Source organism: Ahaetulla prasina, chromosome 2 (genome assembly GCF_028640845.1).
Source record: "Ahaetulla prasina isolate Xishuangbanna chromosome 2, ASM2864084v1, whole genome shotgun sequence".
Taxonomy (NCBI): domain Eukaryota; kingdom Metazoa; phylum Chordata; class Lepidosauria; order Squamata; family Colubridae; genus Ahaetulla; species Ahaetulla prasina.
The window spans coordinates 2,836,293-2,862,484 of record NC_080540.1 but is presented as its reverse complement, the minus strand read 5'-3'; the positions used below and the strand labels follow the sequence as shown (position 1 = coordinate 2,862,484).

The 26,192-nt window shown below is 45.8% G+C and overlaps 1 protein-coding gene across 1 annotated transcript; it reads left to right on the top strand.

The window, feature by feature from the left end:
• The first annotated feature begins 7,372 nt into the window (after positions 1–7,372).
• LOC131192704 (zinc finger protein 883-like) lies at positions 7,373–25,072 on the top strand. The gene is made up of 7 exons (XM_058172122.1): positions 7,373–7,434; positions 11,118–11,591; positions 15,207–15,257; positions 16,433–16,553; positions 17,353–17,429; positions 19,729–19,855; positions 22,399–25,072. The coding sequence occupies exons 2-7, from the start codon at positions 11,439–11,441 to the stop codon at positions 24,039–24,041; spliced, it is 2,172 nt and encodes a 723-aa protein (XP_058028105.1). The 5' UTR covers positions 7,373–7,434; positions 11,118–11,438; the 3' UTR covers positions 24,042–25,072.
• The last annotated feature ends 1,120 nt before the right edge of the window (positions 25,073–26,192 follow it).

Here is a 26,192-nt window from a genome sequence, read left to right as displayed (position 1 = left end):
GATGTCCTTGAATACGGAATGTTGTTATGACTAACTTTCTAGCGCTCCAACAACAACCCCCTCCCAACTTCAACAGCTAAAACGTGGCAGTTACGAAGCAAAAAGAAAATTGCCTTCCAAAACTGACAAGCTCCCCTCCCTCAGGAAAGGAACGAATCCTGGAACAAGACTGAAGTCAGGGGTTAACACAATTAGCGCATCCCCGCCCTCCAGGAGAACCCTTAGGTCCTAAGACTGAAAAGATTCCCCCACCAGTTTTCTCCGCTACGAACTATCTCCTCTACAGGGCGAAGCCAACAGAGACTCCATCTGGAGACTGATGACGCTACACAAAAGGAAGAATTCTCATTGGTGCTTCCCCTTCTGGTTTCTTTCAACCTCCGAGGAAAACCCTATCCAGACTCACCAGGGCTGGAAGCACCTGGGATTCCCCTCTCTTGGTGGGGCTTGTGGGGCACCAGCCATGGGCTCTGCTGGAGTCCGCCTGCTGCTCTTGGTGGGGGTGCTGTCCCGGATCCCTGGATGCGAATGTGGAAAGGAGCCCCTTGGTAAGGGGGAGAGGGGCTGGGAGAGACCCCACATGTGCGGGGGTGGGGAGAGAAAGGGACTGGGATCCCTGGAGAGACTTTGTGGGAACGGGGTCGTGGGAAAGACAGTCGGAGGTAGCAGGATCCTCAATCTCCGCGTAGTCTCTACCTTTTTCTTCCCCAATGCCCCCTCTCTTCCCTAAATGTGAAGCTGAGGGGGGGAGGGTCGTGGGAAGGAAGCCGGCCTGGGATCTCTCTTCTCAAATCCTGGTGGTTGGGCCAGACTGGGATTTTGGGGGCTCAAATTAGTCCCATCGCGGGAGACTCCTAAATTGCATTGAAAGAAGAAAGTGAAAGTGAAAGAGGGAAATTGCGGCATTTTCAGACGTGAAGAAAAATGACCCGAGTATTTTCGCGTTTTGAGAAACTTCCGTTTTTTTCTTCTGAACTCTTGATTCAAGCTCCAATCTTGATTGCAGAAAATATGACTTCAGTAACAGAGTTATTAATGCCTGGAATGCGCTACCTGACTCTGTGGTCTCTTCCCAAAATCCCCAAAGCTTTAACCAAAAACTCTCTACTATTGACCTCACCCAGTGGTGGGATTCAGCCGGTTCGCACCACTTCGGGAGAACTGGTTGTTAACTTTCTGAGCAGTTTAGTAAACTGGTTGTTGGAAGAAATCATTAGGGCAGAGAACCGGTTGTTAAATTATTTGAATCCTACCACTGACCTCACCCCATTCCTAAGAGGTCTGTAAGGGGCGTGCATAAGAGCACCAGCGTGCCTACCTTTCCTGTCCTAATGTTCCCTTTGATTGTATCCAAGTTCATATAGTTATTACATACTTATGGTTATATATATGCTTATATATCGTATAGTTATTTCATGCTTATGCTTATATATATAATGTTGTGACAAATAAAATAAATAAAAAAATAAAAAATAAACTTCCAGTTAGAAGTTTTGAAGGTCAGCCAAGAATTGAGCTTGGATCCCTTCTTCCCGTCTGAAAGGGGAAAGAGATCCAGCCCCACAGCTGAGTCAAAGGTTTGGAGGGGTGGGGGGGTGGGGACCACTAGAGGAGCTACTGTAGGAGGATATTTGGGGGGGGAATCTGAGTTGCTTCTCCAAAACTATCCCTTTGGGGATAGGAGGCTGGAGACCCGCCCTTTGAGGATGGTTTGAAGCAGGGATCTCCAACCTCGGTCCCTTTAAGACTTGTGGACTTCAACTCCCAGAGCTGGCTGAGGAACTCTGGGAGTTGAAGTCCACAAGTCTTAAAGGGACCAAGGTTGGAGACCCCTGGTTTGAAGGGCTATTTTGGGAGGGGGACAGGAAAGAAGCCGAACCCGCAAAAATACCGCAAAGGCAGTTTGTAGGGCTGAAGATTACGGGCAGAAGAAAAAAAATTCAAGGTAACTAGGGAAGGTGGGAGAGTGAGGGGAGGGAGATTCCAGGAGCGTCAGTCCATGTTGTTTCCATCTTCCTCATGATCCCCATAGGAGACTAGACAGTCACTTGTCTGAAATGATATCGGTTCTTCTAGTCCTCCAAGATTCTATTCTGTTCTGCTCTGTTCCTATTTTCTATTCCTATTTTTTTCTTTTTTAAAATTTTATTCATAAACCGTTTTGAATACAGTGCATTTACAAGAGAAAAAGAAGGCCAAAGAAAATAGTCGTAAATATTAACCTATGAACTAATAATAGTAATAGTAATAGTAATAATAACAAATGTACTGAGAGTAAGAATAATAATTTAACCGAATAATTTATTTTTGTATTGGCTTAGTTACATTTTTGTTAATTATGATGATTGTAGTTATAAACCATCCCTATTGTTAATACAAACATTCATAGTCTTTCTTCCTCTAATTTCTACCTCTTGTCTCTAACCACTCATAAAATCTATTCCATATCCAATAATATTCTGTAAGCCATCGTTTGGACGGAGGCGAGGAGGACACAACACCCTCCCACTTTCATGGATTCTCTCTCTCTGCCCAGAACTAACTCCTTGTCGTGTTCCACTCCTCCGCTGATGACCGGGTCAGGGAAATCCGAATCAGGCGTGCCTCTGCAGCTCTGCCAAAGTCCTAGCAAAGTTCTCAAGGCAGACAGGAGACCAGAAAGTGATTTCAGCAAGATAAGGTAGACTTTGCCTGACTCAGAGAATGCCAGAAAGCAGATCCTTTATATAGGCCATGGGGTGTGGCTCCATGACTCAGCACTTATCCAGGCCTGCCCCTCCCTTCCTTCTGTTGATGCCGCCTATCAATTCTCCTGAAGTGAGGGTCACTCCAGTCTGCAGCTGTTGGTAATTGACCTTCCTCAGGCTCACATGCTGTGGGGGAGGGGGAGGGGTCTAGTTGCTCCGTTTGCCTGGGCATGGAGCCAGGGCTGGGGGCTGGAGGCGCTTCTTCTTCCTCAGCCTGTCTGGGCATGGAGCCAGGGCTGGGGCCGGGAGGCATGCTAGGATATTCCTCAGCGTTCGGAAGCAGATAAAAAGGCCCCGGCTGCGGGGAAAGCGGACGAGGCACAACACTCCTTGACAAGGTGAAGTCACAAAGGACGCTGCCCAGAGACCGATGATGCTCCAGGAGGGAGAATTCTCATTGGTGATTCTGCTTGTTTTGGTCCTTCCAATTCCAAGTCCGAGAAGAAGGCTTTCTTACCCTGGTCCAAACCCACCCATTCCGCCTCTGGGGCTTTGAAGCATCTGCGTCTTTCTCCTCTCTCTCTCTGGGGATGCTTACGGGGCAGAACCCATGGACTCTGCTGGGCTTCCCCTGCTGCTACTAGTGGGGGCGCTGTCCAGGATAAAAGAATAAAAGAATGCACAAGGGAGAGAAACAGGGCTAAAATCCAGCAGGTTCTGGAGAACAGGTAGCGGAAATTTTGAGTAGTTTGGAGAACCGGCAAATACAGGGGTGAAATGCTCCCGGTTCGGACCGGATTGCCCGATCCGGTACTGATGGCGGCAGGTGGTTCAGAGAACCGATAGCAAAAAATCTCTGCCCCCGCCCCAGCTGAGCCATGCGATCATCAGAGTTGGTTTTTTTTTTAATTTTTAAAAGCATTTTTTCTTCGGCCGGAAAAAAAAGCCTCTGATGATCCTGCGGCTCAGCTGGGATCGTCAGAAACCTTTAAAAGCTTTTTTTCCTCTGGCGATCCCAGCTGAGTTGCCTGATTACTGCAGGCTTTTAAAAGCATTTTTTAACAACTTCTTTGACCGAAGAGGTTGTAGAAAAAATGTTTTTAAAAGTAAAAAAAACCCCATTATCCCCACCACCAAGCCACGCCCACAGAACCGGTAGTAACAAATTTTTTATTTCACCTCTGGGCAAATACCACATCTGGCCGGCCCCAGAATGGGGTGGGAATGGAGATTTTGCAGTATCCTTTCCCCTGCCACGCCCATCAAGCCACACCATGCCCACCAAGCCACACCCACGGAACTGGTAGTAAAAAAAAAAATTGGATTTCACCACTGGAGAGAAACTTTACGAATGCATTGAATGTGGGAAAAAGTTTAGTCAAAGCTGTAACCTTGTTACTCATAATAGAAGCCATAGCAGAGAAAAGCCCGATGAAACACCTATATTTTTTTTGTAAAAAGTTTTTTTTATTTTTTTAACACACACAAAAACATACAATACGTTTTTTTCTGAACAGAATATTGGCCAGGTTTCAAATTTATACAACTTTTAGTTCTCTTCCAACACATTTTGTACGCTTACATTAATATATTTTGCCTTTTCTCCCTCGTGTTTATTTCCTTTCTTTTATTCATGTTGCATATCTAATCTTACCCTTCGCCCTGAATTCTAATCATTTATCAACTTCCCTCTTTTTCCACCCCTCCTTACTCCCTCTGAATTAAACCTTTATTTCCCAAGTGATATTTCTAAAAAATTATATAAACTACTATATCAAAGACCTATATTTGAGGGGCTGCCACGGAGAGGAGGGGGTCAAACTGTTTTCCAAGGCACCTGAAGGCCAGGCAAGGAATAATGGATGGAAACTGATCAAGGAGAGATTCAACCTACAAATAAGACGACATTTTCTGACAGAACAATCCACCAATGGAACAGAAGTTGCCTTCAGACGTTGTGGGAGCTTCATCACTGGAGGCTTTCAAGAAGAGACTAGACTTCCATCTGTCAATAATGGTTTAGGGCAGGGGTCTCCATCCTTGGTCCCTTTAAGACTTGTGGACTTCAACTCCCAGAGTTCCTCAGCCAGCTTTGCTCCAAGGTTGGAGACCCCTGGTGCAGGGTTTCCTGCTTGGGCGGGGATTGGACTGGATGACCTCAAGGTCCCTTAGTTCAAACTCTATTAATTTGGAAGTTGTGGGAGCTTCATCACTGGAGGCTTTCAAGAAGAGACTAGACTGCCAACTGTCAGAAAGGGGTGTAGGGTCTTGTTAATTATAAGGTAAATGGTCATTTAAAAAAAAAATAATGATCATGTATTATTATTTTGTATAAGAAAATGGAGTTGGTATTGTTTTTAAAAAGCTTGCCGTGTCAAGTGGAACAATTATAAGCTGTTTCAAAATCACCTGCACGTAGCAGCTAGGAACCACAAGCCCAGCCAGCCTGAATGACGGCTGAAACCGCAAGTAGAGGAAGCACGAAAATAACAATAGAGCTGATGCTAGCAAGGAAAACGTTGATGATGAACTTGTGAAATTTCTTTGAGTAAAGGTGGAGGGGACTTTTAGAAGCATTGAGTAGGATGCTGTGTCACGAAGGGGAGGGGAAAATGAACTTGTGTAAGGGGGTAAAAGCTGAGGAATGCTTTGTGCACCTCTTTTGCAAAATACTTACATAAAACTTCTTTGCTGCTTTCGAGTTGTTGTCTCTGGTAGTTCCATATGCGAACGTACACTATTTTTAATAGTCTCCTGCGTAGGCTTGTGGGAGGGTGTTAGACTAGATCAGGGGTCTCCAACCTTGGCAACTTTCAAGACTTGTGGACTTCAACTCCCAGAATTCCTCAGCCAGCAAGCTTAAAGTTGCCAAGGTTGGAGACCCCTGGACTAGATGACCTACAAGGTCTCTTCCATCTCTGTTAATCTCCAAACCTACAATTTCTGGTGGCAAGCTGTTCCGCTGGTTAATTATCCTCACTGTTAGGAAGCTTCTCTTTGGTTCCAGGTTGCTTCTCTCCTTGATGACTTTCCATCCGTTGCTTCTTGCCTTCCGTTCTTCTGGTGCTTTGGAAAATAAGTTGGCCCCCTTTTTCTTTGTGGCAGCCTCTCAAATATTGGAACACTGCTATCATGTCCCCCCCCACTCTTTCTTTTCTCTAGACTGGCTGTACTGCAGCCATTCTTCATATGTTTTAGTCTCCAGGCCATTGATCATCTTAGTTGCTTTTCTCTGCACTTTTTCCAAACTCTTTCTGTGCGTGATTGTTGCAACGCTGATGCCACTCATAGTCCATCCCACCTATTTCTTGGGGGGGGGGTTACATTATTTCCTTTATTCTTGAATATACTCTATAGAGTAGAGTAGAGTAGAGTAGAGTAGAGTAGAGTAGAGTAGAATAGAATAGAATAGAATAGAATAGAATAGAATAGAATAATGGAATGGAATGGAATGGAATGGAATGGAATAGAATAGAATAGAATAGAATAGAATAGAATAGAATAGAATAGAATAGAATAGAATAGAATAATGGAATGGAATGGAATAGAATAGAATAGAATAGAATAATGGAATAGAATAGAATAATGGAATGGAATGGAATGGAATGGAATAGAATAGAATAGAATAATGGAATGGAATGGAATGGAATGGAATAGAATGGAATAGAATAGAATAGAATAGAATAGAATAGAATAGAATAGAATAGAATAGAATAGAATAATGGAATGGAATGGAATGGAATGGAATGGAATAGAATAGAATATTATGTATACTGTTGTGACAAAATTAAATAAAAAAAAAGAATAGAATAGAATAGAATAGAATAGAATAGAATAGAATAGAATAATGGAATGGAATGGAATGGAATGGAATGGAATGGAATGGAATGGAATGGAATAGAATAGAATAGAATATTATGTATACTGTTGTGACAAAATTAAATAAAAAAAAGAATAGAATACAATACAATACAATACAATAATGGAATGGAATGGAATGGAATAGAATAGAATAGAATAATGGAATAGAATAGAATACAATAATGGAATGGAATGGAATGGAATAGAATAGAATAGAATAGAATAATAGAATAGAATAGAATAGAATAGAATAGAATACAATACAATACAATACAATACAATAATGGAATGGAATGGAATGGAATGGAATGGAATAGAATAGAATAGAATAGAATAATGGAATAGAATAGAATAATGGAATGGAATGGAATGGAATGGAATAGAATAGAATAGAATGTAATAGAATAGAATAGAATAGAATAGAATAGAATATTATGTATACTGTTGTGACAAAATTAAATAAAAAAAAGAATAGAATAGAATAGAATAGAATTTTATTGGCCAAGTGTGATTGGACACACAAGGAATTTGTCTTGGTGCATATGCTCTCAGTGTACATAAAGAAAAATAAAATACCTTCATCAATAGATTTTGCAAAGTAATTGCAATGAATATTACAAAGTATTTGCAATACTTGCATTGTTTTTCTTATTGCATTATTTTATCTTGCCTTATTTCTTTCATTCTTGAATTCCCCCCCCGCCTCCCCCCCGCCCAAATCTCAAACTTTCACTCTCACCCATTTTGCCACTCGGGAGTTCCTGGTCCGCGTGGGAGGGGGAGGGGCGAGCGCCGCTCAGGGGATCCCTCTGCGCCTGCGCGGGAGGGCTTTCTCGGGTGTTTCCGCCGTTGACCGTTGCAGATTCGCTGGGGGAAAGGGCGATCGGTGGGTGGCGCGCCCTTCTAGGAAGCGGCACTCTATCCCCTTGGGCGGTTGAGGAGCGGCTGCCCCCCCTTCCAAAAAAAGGGTTGATAGGTGTGGATGGCGGCGGATTCTTCGCCGGGGGGGGGGGGGGGAAGGCAGAAGGACCCCCGACTCCCCCACCCGTTCTTTCCATGTGGGAGAGAGATCCGGGGTCTGGGGTTTCTGTGGGGGAACGCTGGAGCTGCGGGGGGCGTCATGGATACGTGGGGAGGAAGGAAGTTTTGGGAGGTGTGGTAGGAGAGCTCCCCTTTTCCTCCCCACCCTGGGAGCCCCCACTTTTCCTCCCCACCCTGGGAGCCCCCACTTTTCCTCCTCCACCCTGGGAGCCCCTTTTCTTCCCCACCCGGAGCCCCCTTTCTCCTCCACCACCCGGAGCCCCTTTTCCTCCACCACCCTGGAGCCCCTTTCTCCTCCACCACCCGAGCCCCCTTTCTCCTCCACCACCCGGAGCCCCTTTCTCCTCCACCACCCGAGCCCCTTTCTCCTCCACCACCCGAGCCCCCTTTCTCCTCCACCACCCGAGCCCCTTTCTCCTCCACCACCCGGAGCCCCTTTCTCTTCCACCACCCGGAGCCCCCTTTCTCCTCCACCACCCGGAGCCCCTTTTCTTCCACCACCCGGAGCCCCTTTTTCCTCCACCACCCCAGGAGCCCCTTTTCCTCCATCACCCGAGCCCCTTTTCCTCCACCACCCGAGCCCCTTTTTCCTCCACCACCCTGGGAGCCCCCTTTCTCCTCCACCACCCGGAGCCCCTTTCTCCTCCACCACCCGGAGCCCCTTTCTCCTCCACCACCCGAGCCCCCTTTCTCTTCCACCACCCTGGAGCCCCTTTCTCCTCCACCACCCGAGCCCCTTTTCTTCCACCACCCAGAGCCCCTTTTTCCTCCACCACCCCAGGAGCCCCTTTTCCTCCCCACCCTGGGAACCCCTTTTCCTCCACCACCCTGGGAGCCCCTTTTCCTCCCCACCCCAGGAGCCCCACTTTTTCCTGCCCCAACCTGGGAGGGCCCCCCACTTTTTCCTGCCCCACCCTGGGAGGGCCCCCCCACTTTTTCCTCCCCCCACAGGAAGTACCCTGAGCTGAGACCCTCCAGATGGACCCGCAGTCCCCCACTTTTAGGCTTGGGGGGGGAGTCAAGAGGAGGGGGGGGCTGAGGAAGACTTTTGGGGATCAAAGAACGAGACTGACCGCGGCTTCCAGTGCAGGCAATCCTCGATGTACGACCATAATTGAGCCCGACATTGCTAAGTGAGACATTGGTTGGGTGAATTGTGCGCCATTGGATGGCCTTGCTTGCTACCGTTGTTAAGCGAATCGCTGCTGTTAAGTTAGAGACAGGGTTGTTAAGTGAATCTGATTTTCCTCTTTGACGGTGCCTATCAGAAGGTCGCAAAAGGGGATCACGTGACCCGGGGACGCCGCAACCATCCTAAATGGGAGTCACTTCGCTAAGCATCGGAACTTGGATTGTGTGATCGGTCCTGGGGATGCTGCGACAGTCGTATGTGTGAAAATCAGTCCTAAGTCCCTTTTGTCAGTGCCGTTGTACCTTTGAACGGTCACTAAATGAACGGTTGTAAGTCAAGGACTATCCTGGTTGTAAACAGTTGTGTTCTGTTTCCCTCTCCCAATACTCCCAACAAAGAGTCAGTCAAAGGCCTTCTTTTCAAATTTATTTACATAAATGGCTGGATTAGGCTGGATTCCTCTGGCACAAAGATGTTTGGCCACGTCTACCCACGCGCCTGCCAAGTCTCTGAAGATAACTAGGAAATTATAGATAAGGCCAGAGTTACTTACAAATATATTCTTTCCTCCATTGAAATAATTTGCCCGTGCAAATTTACTGCTTTGTCCAAGACAAAAAGCCAGGAAGTTCCGCCTCCTGCTTTATAGCCCCTGTCACTCATCCGTGACTCATTCTTTGACTTTGTCCCGACGCCTCCTCTGCTGCGCGCGCCGGTCACGTCTGCGCAGTCTTGCATCAACCCAAGATTTGGGGCATTGCCAAATCAGAAGAAGGCCCGGGGGAATCTGGCCTTGCTAGCCCCTCCTCTTCCTCCTGGGTGGGTGCCAGGGAGGGAGAGGGCCCAGGGGAAGCAGGACTTGCCAGTTCCTCCTCGCTTTCTGAATCATCCTCCTCCAGGAGTCCAGAGTCCGGGAACCTGGGTCACAACAGGTTGTAAGTCACCTCCGAACAGACTCTGGCCAGACTAAAGCAAGGATCTGCAATAGTCCTTGACTTACAACCATTCGTTTAGTGACCGAAGTTACAACAGCACTGAAAAAAAGTGACACAGGACCGTTTTTCACACTTACGACCGCTGCAGCATCCCAGCGGTCAAGTACTCAAAATTCAGGTGCTTGGCAATTGGTTCGTATTTATGACAGTTGCAGAGTCTTGGGGTCAGGCGTTCCCCTTTGGCGACCTGCCAAGCAAAGTCAACGGGGAAGCCTTAAGCACTGCAGTGATTCACTTAACAACTGTGGCAAGCAACATGGGGCCAGGCTCACTTAACAAATGTCTCACTTAGCAACATAAATGTTGGGTTCGATTGTGGTCGTAAATAGAGGACCACCTGTACCTGCAATAAACACAGGTCGTCCTCGACTTACAACCATTCATTTGGTAACCGAAGTTATAGCGGCACCGAAAAAAGTGATTTGTGACCATTTTGTCCGATTTAAGACTGGTGTAGCATTCCCATGGACGCATGATCGAAACTCAGACATTTGGCCACTGGCTTGTATTCATGACAGTTGCAGTGACCCAGGGTTCCCGTAATTCCCGTAAGGAATCCAGGCTCGCTTAACAACCGTGTTACAAACTGAAGAACCGAAGCGATTCGCTTAAGAACTGTCGCAAGAAAGGTTGAAAAATGTAGCAAAACAAACAACTGTCTTGTTCAGCTACTGAAATTTTGGGCTTACTTGTGCGCCGTAAGTCAAGGACTACCTGTCTAGATCAGTGGTAGTCAACCTGGTCCCTACTGCCCACTAGTGGGCATTCCAGCTTTCATGGTGGGTGGTAGGGGTTTTGTCCGATACTGAAGCACTTTCTTTTTTTTTAATTTAATTGACTTTTTAAAAAAAATTCATAGCATTATTTAAAAACATTTTCATTCGGTTTTCATCAAATTCCCCGTGACAATTTAAATTTCTGAAAATATACTATTTGTATTGCCTGCGCATAAGTTTAGTTCACGTTACGTAAATGAAACTAAATGGTGCTATAGTGCGACCGCAAACAAAAGAGCCTCGTCCCAGAATAGCTCACGCATCTCTCCCCACACCACCCAGCTGTAACAGATAAGCAGAGCTGGTAGCCGGTGCTCCCCCCCAAACCCAATCCATGATGCGCGAGAGGCATGTGCAGACGATGATACACGGTGCATTACTGTGGAACCGGTGGGCGGTTAGAAAATTTTACTACTAACAGAGATACAAAAGTGGGCAGTAAGTATAAAAAGGTTGACTACCCCTGGTCTAGATAGATAAGTGTGAATTGCTAGGGAGGATTTGATCTTCCTCTCTGCCTGCCTGTCAGAGCCCCTCCCTCCTGCAACTCCTTCCACCACAGGGAGGGGAGAAAGAGGGGCCCTCCTTCCTCACCAAAATAGGCCTTGATCAATTCTTCCCACAGGCTCCAGTCCTCCAAGGCCAGCCTCTTTAGAGAGCCAAGAGACCCCAATCAATCCAAGTCTCTGTATCTTCAGCGGAGCCCAGGGAGAAGATGGAGTCAAGAAGCCCGACGGGAACCAGCCCTTGTGGTGGTCAGACGGAAGAGTTTGATCAAAGGACCAGGCAGAAGTTCCTAGAAGAAGACAACCTCTCTTGGGAGATTCACCAGCAGAATTTCAGACGATTCTGCTACCAGGAGTCAGAGGGACCCTGAAGAGTTTGCAGCCGCCTCCATCGCCTTTGTCACCAGTGGTTAAAACCAGACAGGAACACCAAGGCTCAGATGCTGGACCTGGTGCTCCTGGAGCAGTTTCTGGCCATCCTTCCCCTGGAGATTGCCAGCTGGGTGAGGGAATGTGGAGTGGAAACCAGCTCCCAGGCGGTGGCCTTGGCCGAAGGCCTTCTGCTGAGCCCGATAGACGGCAAAGAAAGGGAGGTGAGGAACCTGATTTTTGACTTGATTCCAAATGGAGCCCTACCAGGATTTTTTTGAACTTTTAACAGATTAACAAGAGTTGGAAGGGACCTTGTAGGTCATCTACAAGGTCCCTACTCAAGCAGGAGACCATCTACCCAAGCAGGACCCCCTACACCAGTGGTTCTCAACCTTTATAGTGCTGCGACCCCTTTAATACAATTCCCCACGATGTGGCGACCCCAACCATAAAATTATTTTCGTTTTGAATTTATCGCGCCTGAAGCCGTATTGGCTAGCGATCTGAACTGCTTGCGATTGCCTTGAGGACGGAGGCATTAAAGCGGAGACTCCTCCCCTATTAAATTTATCGCGCCTGAAGCCAGATTAGGCTAGCGATTGGGAGTGATTGCAGCTGGCTTGAGAGGGAGACATCAGAGCAAAGATTTCTCTCTTTTTTAATTCATCGCGCCTGAAGCCGAATTTGGCTAGCGATTTGAAGAGCCTGCAGCTGGCTTGTGGAGTCAACCACATATTTCCGATGGTCTTAGGCAACCCCTGGCAAATCGTCATTCGACCCCCAACGGGGTCCCAACCCACAGGTTGAGAACCGCTGCCCTACACCATTTCTGAAAGAGGGCAGTCCAGATTCTTCTTGAAAGCTTCCAGTGATGAAGCTCCCACAACTTCTGAAGGCAACTTCTGGTCCATTGGTTGATTGCTCCCACTGTCAGAAAATGTCTCTTTATTTCCAGGTTGAATCTCTCCTTGTTCAGTTTCCACCCATTATTCCTTGTCTGGCGTTCGGGTGTTTGTAAAATAGCTTGACCCCCGTCGTCTCTCTGGCAGCCCCTCAAATATTGGGACGCTGCTATCGTGTCTCTCCAAGTCCTTCTCTTCACTAGCCTAGCCAGGCCCAACTTGTAATAGAAGGTGTCATTATACCTCTTTGACCCATTTGTCCCCCGAATAAGTAAGAAATAGAAAATTTGCTCTATTCCCATATTGAATTGAAAGGTTTACTTATTAATATGTCTAAGCTCATAACTGCCAATCAAGAGACTTAAACAGAGGCTTGAGTAAAATAGCATTTAATCCTGATCAGGTTCAAATGGATAGTCGTTCCAAACACATAAGATGGTACATACATGCAAAGAAGGAAGCTACCAAGCTCATGAGAGAAAGCAATGTCCTCTTATGCCCAAAAGGTCATAAATCCTCAACTCTGGCATCTGCGTATTCTGGAATCTGGTTTGTGTATCTCCATAGTAAAAGTCAGTGAATGTAATCTAACTCCAGATTTACATCCCTCTGCATTGTTTATCTTTTCCTCCTTTGTCTTCTAAATTAGCCACTTGGTCCCCTGGAGGATGACATACACGTTCTCAGCCAGAGTGGGGTGGGGAGAGATCAAATGATGGGCTCTGATCAAATGATGGGATTATATTTTTATTATTATTTATTATTATTATTTATTTGATTTTTATACCGCCCTTCTCCCGAAGGACTCAGGGCGGTGTACAGGCAAGATAAAACATACAATGTACAAATTAAAATGCAATTTAAAAAACTTATTTTAAAATTAGCCTGAAAAAATTAAAATATGCCATGAACTAAAAACCCCATTTAAAATTAATAAAATTTACAAAATTTAAAAATTAAAATTCAATTCAAGCCAGCCCCGCACGAATAAAAAGGTGTGTCTTCAGTTCGCGACGGAATGTCCGAAGGTCGGGTATTTGGCGTAAGCTCGGGGGAAGCTCGTTCCAGAGTGTGGGAGCCCCCACAGAGAAGGCCCTTCCCCTGGGGGCCGCCAGCCGGCATTGTTTGGCGGATAAATATTTATTTTATTTATTTATTTATTTATTAGATTTTTATACTGCCTTCTCCCGAAGGACTCAGGGCGGTTCACAGCCACAATAAAACAAAAAACAATGTACATATAAAAACAGAAAATAAAAAACTTACTCTATATTTGGCAAATTTTAAAACAATTATAACAATTAAAAACCCCTTAAAATTTGTATCAAAAAATTAAAATTCCAACCCTTAAAATATTAGAATATAAAATTCCTACGCCAGTCCCGCGCGAATAAACAAACAAGTCTTCAGCTCATGGCGAAAAGTCCGAAGGTCAGACAGTTGACGCAAGCTAGGGGGAAGTTCGTTCCAGAGGGTAGGAGCCCCCACAGAGAAGGACCTTCCCCTGGGAGCCGCCCACCGACATTGCTTGGCGGACGGCACCCTGAGAAGTCCCTCCCTGTGTGAGCGCACTGGTCGGTGGGAGGCGTGTGGTGGTAGAAGGCAGTCCCGTAAGTACCCTGGCCCTAAGCCATGGAGCGCTTTAAAGGTAATAACCAAAACCTTAAAGTGCACCCAAAAGACCACAGGCAGCCAGTGCAGCCTGCACAGGAGTGGTGTTACATGGGAGCCGCGTGCGGGAGCCTATTATTTATTTATTTATTTATTTATTTTATTTATTTATTTATAAATATATATATCCTGACAATTGCCAGACACTTTCGGGATGAGGTCCCAATAACAATTTATTTATTTATTTATTTATTTTGTCACAACAATATATGTAGGCATCATACAAAAAGATTATATAGTATATAAACATATATATGAGTAAATATTAGGAGGTATAAGCATATATATATATATAGGAAGAAGAAAAGAAAAACAATAGGACAGGAACAGTAGGCACGTTTGTGCGCTTATGCACACCCTTTATGGTCCTCTTAGGAATGGGGTGAGGTCAATAGTAGAAAGTTTTTGGTTAAAGCTTTTAGGATTATGGGAAGAGACCACAGAGTCAGGTAAAGTATTCCAAGCACTGATGATTCTGTTGCAGAAGTCATATTTTCTGCAATTTAGATTAAAGCGGTTGACATTAAGTTTAAATCTATTGGTTGCTCTTGTATTATTGCAATTAAAGCTGAAGTAGTCTTTAATAGGAAGGACATTACAATAGATGATTCTATGAGTTAAACTTAGGTCTTTGGAAGGCGACGGAGTTCCAAGTATTCTAAGCCTAGGATTTCAAGTCTGGTGGGATAAGGTATTTTGTTGTTTTCAGAGGAATGGAGAACTCTTCTTGTAAAATATTTCTGGACACGTTCAATTGTATTGATGTCAGAGATGTGGTGAGGGTTCCAAACAGGCGAGCTGTATTCTAGAATTGGTCTAGCAAATGTTTTATATTTACTCAATGTGACCTCAACACTCCAGGATGCCAGCATGTCTGTCTTACAGCTTCAAAGGCACAATACATATATCAGTGTGGCATGTTTGTCCTATGTCACTGCCACAGGAAACACATATTTACAGCGTGCAGGTATATCTCTTCCCTTACATTCCTAAGTCTAGTATTTCAGTATATATGTTCCCTTCAGAATAGTTAGTTTACTTTATTGTCATTGCACCTCGTACAACGAAATCAAATACCAGCTTCAGTGTATATTATAACTATAAAAATAAAACACAAACACACATCCTGCACATGCCATACAATTGAATTGAAAACCCCTCATATTGCAATAATATTGCACTATACAGTAGAATTCTGAGCCTCTGGTGGCTCAGACTGCTAAGACAGTCTGTTATTAACACAGCTGCTTGCAATTTCTGCAGGTTCAAGTCCCACCAGGCCCAAGGTTGACTCAGCCTTCCATTCTTTATAAGGTAGGTAAAAGGAGGACCGAGATTGTTAGGGGCAATAAGTTGACTTTGTATATAATATACAAATGAATGAAGACTATTGCTTGACATAGTGCAAGCCACCCTGAGTCTTCGGAGAAGGGCGGGATATAAATTCAAATTAAAAAATTTTTTTAAATATAATTACTGCTCTGGGATAGAAGCTGTTTTTCAGTCTATTTTTCCTTGTTTTTATTGTCCTGTACCATCTGCCAAATGGTAATAGTTCAAAAAAAAAAAAGGGGTGCCCAGGATGAGATGGATCTTTAAGAATGTTTTTGGACTTTCTTAAGGCAGCGGGAGCTATACAGCTGTTCCAAGGAGGGGAGAGGCAACCAATGTTCCTCTGGGCAATGACGTTAATCCTCTGGAGCGCTGTCCTATCAGCAACTGTGCAATTGGCAAACCATACACGGGCGCAGTAAATTAAAATACTCTCTATGGTGCAGCGGTAAAAGATCACCAGCAGTTTCTCACGTAGTATAATCTCTGCTGGGACCTTTTGACCAGTGCTGCAATGTGAGCGCCCCAGGTCAGGTCCTCTTTTATGATAACACTCAGCAACTTAAAATAAGGCCATGGTCAAAAGTAATAATTCCTTTCTTAGATTCCAGGATTCCGATTCTCCTTTTTTTCAAAGGGAGATAAGGTCTCCCGATAAATCTTGCTGTGTGTGAGGCCCAGCCTCTCCCCCTTATTCAAGAAAGTAAAGACTCTTGAAACTTGGCATTTCAAAAGGAAACTTTTGTTGAAAAAGGGATGATAGGAAGGCTCTGAGGTCCCTCAGGGTATACAACTAGAATAAAAGAAATTAAAGAGACCCCTCCCAACAGTCTGACCGTGGATTCAGCCAGTCGTGAAGATTGTTATTGTACCAGCCGCTCTGAGAAAGAGATAAAGAGAACTTTCTCAGGGCCGTCTTCCCGCGATGCATCCCACATGACCCACCCTCCCCTTACATTCCCCAAGAGGCGAGAAACTGCCAGGCAGCTACGGCGCCAGGCAACGGTTATAAATCAGGCTAAAGGTTATACAAGAATGCAAGCAAGATATGGGATACATAGAAAGGAAAAGAAAGTAAATGTACCAAGTATGTTACCCCGTCCCCTTCCTCAGAAGAATGGCAGATACACAGATCTGACATTGTGGTTTATTTATAGGAAAGCTCTATCAAGGTGGATCCACAAGGTGCAAACGCGAGGATGGATTCCTCAGATTCTTTTCGGGGGTTACTTTTCGAAGGAATCTCCCAGGAAAACGACATTCTTGACATCTTAGCAGGTAAGGATGGATTCTGTCTTCCTGCCCTGATTGGCAACTTCTCCCATCTTCAGAACCTGAATTCACAGGATTACCTTGAGTGTGAACAGGTTTTTATAGAGAGTGTCATCACGCAAATTGTTAATAATATTTATTTATAATTTAATTTCTATACCGCCCTTCTCCCGAAGGAACCCAGGGCGGTTTACAGCCATATTAAAACACAAAATACAAATAACAAATTTAAAAAAGAATTAAAAACAAATATTTAGTAGGCCAAATCAACTAAAACGGTCATAGACCGACATAAAACCCCTTTAAAATTTCAATTAAAATACACTTAGGCTAGTCCCGCACGAGGAAATAATAAAGTCTTCAGTTCATGTTTGAAGGTCCGGAGGTCGGGGAGTTGGCGTAACCCCGGAGGCAGCTCATTCCAAAGGGCCGGTGCTGCCACAGAGAAGGCTCTCCCGCTGGGGGCTGCCAACCGACGTTGTTTGGTCAACGGCACCCTGAGCAGGCCCACTCTGTTGGGAGGCTATCGGTGGCAGAAGGCGGTCTCGTAAATAACCCGGTCCTAAGCCATGGAGCGCTTTAAAGGTCACCAGCACCTTGAATTGCACCCGGAAGGCTACCGGCAGCCAGTGCAGGTAATAATAGTCTTCTAAAATTCACTTCTTCCCATTTATTTATTTATTTATTTATTTATTTATTATTTAAATTTATATACCGCCCTATCTCCCAAAGGACTCAGGGCGGTTCACAGGCATATAAAACATCGATACACAAAATTAAAATAATTTATTTGTCTCCCTTACAGGATATGGTCCATCACCACTGGACCTTGTTGAAATGTTTTCTTTTTCTGAGGAAGAAGACATACTCCCTTCAACTCAGGTAGGGAAAGGACCCATAATCACAGAAGTCCTCTTTAAGGACTCAGAACATTGAAGAGTCAAGATAAAATCATAACCCTCTAACCTTGGACCTGGCTATTCATGCCATGTGCGAGCTTCTTGAAGTGACGGGCCTAAAACTATTCTTATTTATTCTTTTATTTCTTTCTTATTTATTACATTTGTTGGCCGCCCATCTCGCCACAGGGTGACTCTGTCATTTTAACGTTTACTGGTTTTTAATATTTGTAAGCGGCCCAGAGTTGCCTCTAGACAAGGTGAGCAGCACACAAATAATAAACAAATAAACGAACAAATAAAACATAGCAGGAGTGACTGAGAATTTGACTTTCTCCGCATCCTGAATGAAAGGGGCTTTCGGAAGCTTCATCATAAGGGCCTCTGGTGGCTCAGACTGGTAAGACAGTCTGTTATTAACAGCAGCTGCTTGCAATTACTGCAGGTTCAAGCCCCACCAGGCCCAAGGTTGACTCAGCCTTCCATCCTTTATAAGGTAGGTAAAATGAGGACCCAGATTGTTGGGGGCAATAAGTTGATTTTGTATATAATGTACAAATGGATGAAGACTATTGCTTGACATAGTGTAAGCCGTCCTGAGTCTTCGGAGAAGGGCGGGATATAAATGCAAATTAAAAAAAAAACTATTCAGCCATTCTGTTCCCAGGAAAAGAGGGAACTTTGTGTTACTTGTACACTCGAAAGTAGCATTTAATTGAATGGCTGCGGACCTTGATAAGGAGATAAATACCTAGGAGCCACAAGACCTCACAAGTTTTATTTCTTCAGCCAAGACTTCTGATGGGCCTTCCAGTGTTGGGAACTGAATGTGTGTTAGGGCTCCCTCTTCTCCTCTTTGAAACTCAATTGATAAGGACCTTCTCTGATAAAGATGGCTGGGGTAGAGGGGGAAAAGTCCCCTGAATCCAGTTTTTCTGGACGCCACTCTTCAAAATCTAAAAATAGTGGAAACCTTTCAGTACAACTAAGGTTTCTGGTAGAATAACCATCCTTGGGAACTCTTGATATTTCAGCAGGTAGGTGATTGTGGTTTGGAACCCTGAGAAACACGGCTTCTCTGTCTCTGATCTCATTGGGGTACCACCATCTGTTTGAATGTTTCCTCTCCTGGTACTTCAAGGACCATGATGGCGAACCTATAGCACACGTGCCACAGGTGGCATGCGGAGCTTTATCTGCGGGCACGCGAGCCATTGCTCTAGCTCAGCTACAGCGTGCATGTGCGTGCCGCCCAGCTGAATTTTGGCTGGCCCCTCCCCTCCCTTCCCAGAAGTCTCCACACAACCAGTTTTGGATGCCAAGTAAGTACAGGGCTCACGCGGAGGCTCTGGGAGGGCATTTTCGGCCTCCGGAGGGACTTGGGATGGGGGAGGCTGTTTTTGCCCTCCCCAGGCTCCAAGAAAGTCTCTGGAGCCTGGGGAGAGCGAAAAACTGGCTTTCCGGGCCCACTGAAAGTCAGGAAAGGGGCCGCTTCCAGCCTCCAGAAGGCCTCTGGGTGTGTGTGGAGGAGACTGTTTTTACCCTCCTCAGGCTCCAAGAAAGCCTCTGGAACCTTGGGAGGGTGAAAAATGGGCCTACTGGAAGTCTGCAAACAGAGGCTACAGGGAGACTTGCTAGGCCCAAAACAGGGTGCGAGGGGGGGGTTGTGCAGACATGTGCGGGGGGTCGCAGGGGAGGTCACATGCGCATGTGCAGGGGGGCGGGGCGTGGGGGGCATTGAATTATAGGTATGGGCACACACATGTGACCTTCCCGCACTCCCCTCGCTTTTGGCACCTGAGGGCAAAAAGCTTAGCCATCACTGTTCTAGGAGAAGAGGGCATGTCATGTAATCTTCAGTTGGACGAGCTGCAGTTCCCTTTTCCTTTGGGGAAGGAAATCCAAAATCCAAACTAGAGCTGTGAGAAGGTCCATCAGTGGATCACCTACTTCGGACTTTTCCTTCATACAGTGTCAAAAGAGAACGCCCTCTTTTCTGGAAAGGGAATCCTCACTGAAGGTGCAGTTGAATCCATAGAAACTGTAACACTTTACTGAGAATTCTTCATTGTTTTCTTCTGACAATTTGCAATCCTGCCCAAAATTGGCCATTGGATGTACTACAAGTGGTTGAACATCCTCAACGTCCACCAGCTTCCTGTATGGACCTCCAGCTTGGTGGAATGCGGGCAGTAGCAAGATGTACGTGGATGCAGGGAAATGTTTGATGAAGATTAAAGCAGAGGGCGCTTTATCTGTTAATATTTTCTCCCCTCCCTCAGGGTGCTGTGTCCTTCCAGGATGTGGTGGTGTGTTTCTCCAAGGAGGAGTGGGCTCTGCTGGATTCCACCCAAAAGTCCCTCCACGGGGAAGTCATGCAGGAGAACTCTAGACACGTGGCGTCTCTGGGTAATAGACCTCTCTTTGCTCTGAGTTCAGATAGTGGGAACAGGCATTTGGAAGTGAGCAGCCTATTTTCACAATAATAACAACAACAGAGTTGGAAAGGACTTCGGGAGGTCTAGTCCAGGGGTCTCCAACCTTGGCAACTTTAAGCCTGGCTGTTCTGTCCTCCTTCGCCTCCGTCCGAGTGATGGCTTAATTAGTCAGCTCTGGCAGCAGAATAGCCAGCGTCTGCCAAGAGCCTCCGTTATCTTCCATGACGCTGGTGAGTCACCCAGGAACAAACTTCAGCTCTTAGTCAATCAGAGGATTTGCCTGTTACAAAGAGACACAGCAGCTCTCGCTGCCTTTTATATCCTGTGGGGTGTGGTTCCATGACTCAGCACTTCCTAGGCCTGCCCCACCCCTGCTTCTGTTATTCCCTCCTCTCCTGCCTACGAAACCTAGGGTCCAACCAAGCCTGATTGCCATCAGCTGGGTCTGAAGGCGTGGCCTGGGGGGGGGAAGAGTCAGGGGATAGAGGCTTCGTTATCTCTTCCACCTGGCCAGCCTCTGGCTCCTGGAGCTGAGCCAGGGAAGCCGGTGCTCCCGAGATAAGTCTTGACGGCCCTTCCCCCTCACTGTCCGAGTCACTTTCTGGCAGCAGGCCTGGCTCCAAGTCACTTTCTGGCAGGAGGACCGGGTCAGGGGGCGCAGACACAACACTGGCGGACTTCAACTCCCAGAATTCTGGGAGTTGAAGTCCGCCAGGCTTAAAGTTGCCAAGGTTGGAAACCCCTGCTCTAGTCCAACCCCATACTATACTATCCCAGAGAAATGGCTGTGCAGTCTCTGAAAAACCTCCAGCGTTGGAGCACCCACAACTTCTGGAGACAAGTCATTCCACTCATTCATTGTTCTCACTGTCAGGAATTTTTTCCTTAGTTCTAGGTTGCTTCTCTCCTTGATTCGTTTCCGTCCTTTGCTTCTTGTCCTGCCCTCGGGTGCTTTGGAGACTAGGTTGACCCCCTCGTCTTTGTGGCAGCCCCTGAGATACGGGAACATTACTATCATGTCACCGCTAGTGGGTTGGACTGGAAGACCTCCAAGGCCCTTTCCAATTCTTGTTATTTTGTTATTCTGTTCTGTTCCTCCTCCTAGATACCTGGAAAATATAGGTAGATCTTGTTTAATGACCATTTTTTAGTGACTCATCAAAGTTACGACAGAGCTGGAAAAAAATGGCTTGTGGATAGTTCTCACAATGGTTGCAACATCTCTACGGTTGTATCACAACTGGGCACTTGGGAAGCATCACACATTGTTGTGGCTCCAGCCCCTCCCGGGCCTGGCTCCCTGCCAGAGAGTGACTCAGAGAGTGAGGGGGAAGGGCTGTCAGGGCTCCCTTCTACAGGGCCAGCTTCCCTGGCTCAGCTCCAGGAGCCACAGGCAGGCCAGGTGGAAGAGATAACGAGGCCTCTTTCTCCTGTATCTCCTCCCGCCCAGGAAACACTTCCAGACCCAACTGAGGACAATCAGTCCTGGTTAGATCCCAGATTTCATAGACAAGAGAGGCGGGAACAACAGAAGCAGGGGTGGGGCAGGCCTAGAAAGTGCTGAGTCACGGAGCCACACCCCACAAGGTATAAAAGCAGGAGGGGCTGCTATACTGCTTTGTGACGAACTAATCAAACTGCCTAGAGAGAACTTGAGCTGAAGTGCTGTTTATTCCTGACTTCCTGGTTGACACGCCGGCATCAAGAAAGATAACTGAAAAACCTTGGCAGACGCTCGCTGGGTTGCTACTAGAGCTGATAGCTGCCATGGACTCAATTGCCGGCTAATTGAGTCATTTCTCGTGTCTCCCGGACTGAGGTGGTGGGGGACAGAACACACATATATGACAGTTGCCGTGTTCCACGGTCATTTGTTAGCCATTTGCAGTCTTCCCAGCTAGCTTCCAACAAGACAGTCAATGGAAAAACTGGCAGGGGGTCCCAAGTAATGTTTCACTTAACAAGCACTTTGTTTCAATTAGGATCGCTAAGTGAGGACTGCCTATATTGCTATATGAACTTTTAATCAACTTTTCAAGGATAACTATGCATGTCCTTCTGTCTCTTCCTATAAGACTTAGCTGCTCATTTTAGTATGATTGCCTCGGAGGATTTGCCCCCCCAAAATGAAAAGCGTGCTCTTGCTTGCTCAGTTCCAGGTTGTTAAAATTAAAAACTTTGCAGAATTGTAAGCAACATTTATGGCTTATCTGCATCGCCATTTCATTACAGTTTTTGTCCTCTCTATTGTTCCTTTGTTTTAAGCTGCTTTTTATTTTTTTGCAAAGAAAAAAATAGTTACAATATCTTCACTGGGGAACAGTTCAGTCAAGAGATGACTGCTGAGATAGTTGTGTAATCAAAATTTAAAAATTAAAAAAAAACTACAGGAAATGAAAAATCCTGCAAGACGCTGTGAATCAGTTCCCATCAGCATTAATTCATTAGCTAATCAGCATTAATCTTTGGAAGCCCAGTCTTAAAAGCTAGTTCATGCTTTGTTTCTCTCTCTAGAAGCAGATGAGAACAGTGAGAATTGCCAGGTGCTGGATACGATTTTGCAACCAACCAGGGCCGAAGTGGGAAATGAGATTTTTGAGAACCGCCGGAGATCAGGAACATTTGGGGAAAAGAAGTCAACATCTAGGAAGAAGAAATCACCTACTTCCCACCGTGCTGAAGTCCACGAATTCCTGACTCAAGGGAATCACACTGGAAACCAAAAGAGGAATTCCCTACCCCATGGGGAAATCCCCGGGGATCAATCCGAGAAATGTAATCATTCCAAAACTAAAATTAAAGGCAACCAGTGCAAGTGCAGACCGCCGCAGCGAACCTATTCCAGCCAAAGCTTTGCTTTGACTTCATGTCAACAAACCCACCCAAGGGCTACAGATAAACCCGAGACATTCAAAGGGCGTGGAAAGAGCAGTAGGAACAGTAGCGCCCGTAAAAGGCTCCACCCAAGAGAAAAACCGTGGAACTGTGCCGAGTGTGGAAAGAGTTTCAGGTGGACAAGTGAACTCACCTCTCATGTGAGAATCCATACGGGGGAGAAGCCATTTCCATGCGCGACATGCGGAAAGAGGTTTAGATTGAACAGTGACCTTACCCTACACAAAAGAGTCCATACCGTGGAGAAACCGTACAAATGTCTGCAGTGTGGGAAGAGCTTCAGCAACAGCCGCAACCTGACTTTTCACACAAGGAGGCACATGGGAGAGAAGCCCTACCAGTGTACGGAGTGTGGGAAGAGCTTCAATTCGAGCGGATCCCTGGCTTCGCACAACCAGATCCACACAGGAGAAAAACCGTATGCATGTACAGAGTGCAGCAAGAGTTTTAGCGTCCGCAGTGCTCTCTCGAGTCATAAAAGGGTCCATTCAGAGGAGAAACCCTATCAATGCACGGAATGCGAAAAGAGCTTCCGATGGAAAAGTCAGCTAAGATCTCATCAAAGTATTCACATGTGGGAGAATTTGTATAAATCCACAGAGAGTGGAAAGACCTTCGGTTTCGGCAGTGACCTTTCTTCCCATTCGGGCAAAATTCCACATATATGTACCGTGTGTGGACAGGGTTTTATTGACAGCGATGCCTTTCGTACCCATAAAAAAATGCATTCCATAGAAAAGTCCTATATATGCACGGAGTGCGGAAAGAGCTTCTGTAGAAATTACACGCTTACTATTCACAAGAGGCTCCACACGGGAGAGAGACCTTATCAATGCACGGAATGTGGGAAGAGATTCAATCAGAAGTACAACCTTACGACTCATAAGAGGATTCATTCAGGGGAAAAACCCTATAAATGTGGCGAATGCGGAAGCAGCTTCAGCACTTCCGGTGGCCTCACTGCCCACACGAGCATCCACACGGGGCAGAAACCTTACAAATGCAAAGAGTGTGACAAGAGCTTCACCCGATGCAGCAGCCTCTCTGTCCATAAAAGCAGCCATACCAGAGAGAAGCTCTACAAATGTCCGGAGTGTGGAAAACACTTCAATAGGAGCAAGAGCCTGGACTGTCATATGAGATGCCACACTGGCAAGAAGCCATATAAATACACAATGCGTGAAAGGAGCGTCAGTCAATGCAGGAAGCTTGCTTCCCATCAAAGTACCCATTCAAAGGAGAAACTCTTTATCAGCGTATGATGTGTGGGAAAAGGTTCGGGCAGGACAGCCACCTTATTTCCCCATAAAATAATTCATTCTGAAGGAATAGTGTAAGACAGTGGTTCTCAACCTGTGGGTTGGGACCCTGTTGGGGGTCGAATGACGATTTGCCAGAGGTCGCCTAAGACCATCGGAAATATGGGAAGTATACTTGCGAGTCGAAGAATCGCGCTCCAATGGTTGACTCCACAAGCCAGCTGCAGGTTCTTCAAATCGCTAGCCGAATTCGGCTTCAGGCGTGATCAATTAAAAAAGAGAGAAATCTTTGTTCTGATGTCTCCCTCTCAAGCCAGCTGCAATCACTCCCAATCGCTAGCCTAATCTGGCTTCAGGCGCGATAAACTTAATAGGGCCGGGATAGCTCAAGCAATAGAGAAGCCTGTTATCAAAAACACAGAGCCTGCAATTACTGCAGGTTCGAGCCCGGCCCAAGGTTGACTCAGCCTTCCACCCTTTATAAGGTAGGTAAAATGAGGACCCAGATTGTTGGGGGGGCAATAAGTTGACTTTGTAAAAAAATATACAAATAGAATGAGACTATTGCCTTATACACTGTAAGCCGCCCTGAGTCTTCGGAGAAGGGCGGGGTATAAATGTAAACAAACAAACAAAAAAAATAGGGGAGGAGTCTCCGCTTTAATGCCTCCGTCCTCAAGGCAATCGCAAGCAGTTCAGATTGCTAGCCAATACAGCTTCAGGCGCGATAAATTCAAAACGAAAATAATTTTACGGTTGGGGGTCGCCACATCGTGGGGAACTGTATTAAAGGGGTCGCCACATCGTGGGGAATTGTATTAAAGGGGTCGCAGCACTATAAAAGTTGAGAACCACTGGTGTAAGACAAAGTTCCCCAACCTTTCCGCCTTTGTGGACTGGGGAGGAGGAGATCCCGCACGAACGGCAGGCAAGTGCATGTGCAGCTCCAGTTGTGTGAGCAGCAGGCACATGCACCCATTACTTGGGCAAATGGACCACACGCGCACGCACATACTGTCATCACATACTGTGATTTACTTCCAGTTCCAGCTTAATGTCAGCCTGCCCCAGATCAGTGTTTGAGAAAATAAAAACCCAACTTCATCATGTTGAAGAATTTGGTAATCTTTATCATACAAGTCTGGATGCGGTGAAAAGCAAAGCTGGAACTGGAAGTAAATCAAAACCCCAGAGTCATATTCTCTCCTGAACCCTCCCCCTACTAGAGGTCATACAGTAATAGTCCAATGTCTTCTTTCTCCTCAGCCAAGTGTAGTTTCACTTCCGATATTCTCCCTCTGTCAATCTTCTGAATGGAATGTGGAATCAGCAGCTGCCATTACATTCACGCGCCAACACAATTCAAACCTCTGGTTTTGAAAATGGCATTTCCCCTCTCCCCCACATACAATGTCAGCCGACGCTGGGAACAGTGAAAACCTCCCCCCCTTCTCCATAAAGCATGTAAGACAATCAGTAGAGCAAACTTTTAACAAGGTAATAAAATAGTCAGATAATCTAGTAGGAGAAATACACTAAATTAAAGCGGAGGCTGACACATACTCACTACTCGCCGAGGTGGGGATGCATGGACGCATGCTCGCCTGGCACATCCGCAGCCCGGTTCCGAATGGCTCAAGGCCCAGTATTGGGTTGCGGCTCGGAGGTTGGGGACCCCTGGTGTAAGAGGAAATGAGTTCCAGTTTTATTTCTTCATTTGTTTTATGTTTCATATTTCTAAATTGCCGAATGTCCCTCAAAGATGAATCGTACCAAAGACAACTTATAAATCCTACAAGAATGCACTCTTTCCAATAAAATGATCAGCATGGGAGAAACCATACCCAGGTAGTCCTTTACTCACGATCACAAATGGGATCAGATTTTCCATTGCTAAGCAAGGGGGTGATTTATTTATTTTTTTAATTTATTTGCATTTATATTCCGCCCTTCTCCGAAGACTCAGGGCAGCTTACACTATGTTAGCAATAGTCTTCATCCATTTGTATATTATATACAAAGTCAACTTATTGCCCCCAACAATCTGGGTCCTCATTTTACCTACCTTATAAAGGATGGAAGGCTGAGTCAACCTTGGGCCTAGTGGGACTAGAACCTGCAGTAATTGCAGGCAGCTGCTGTTAATAACAGACT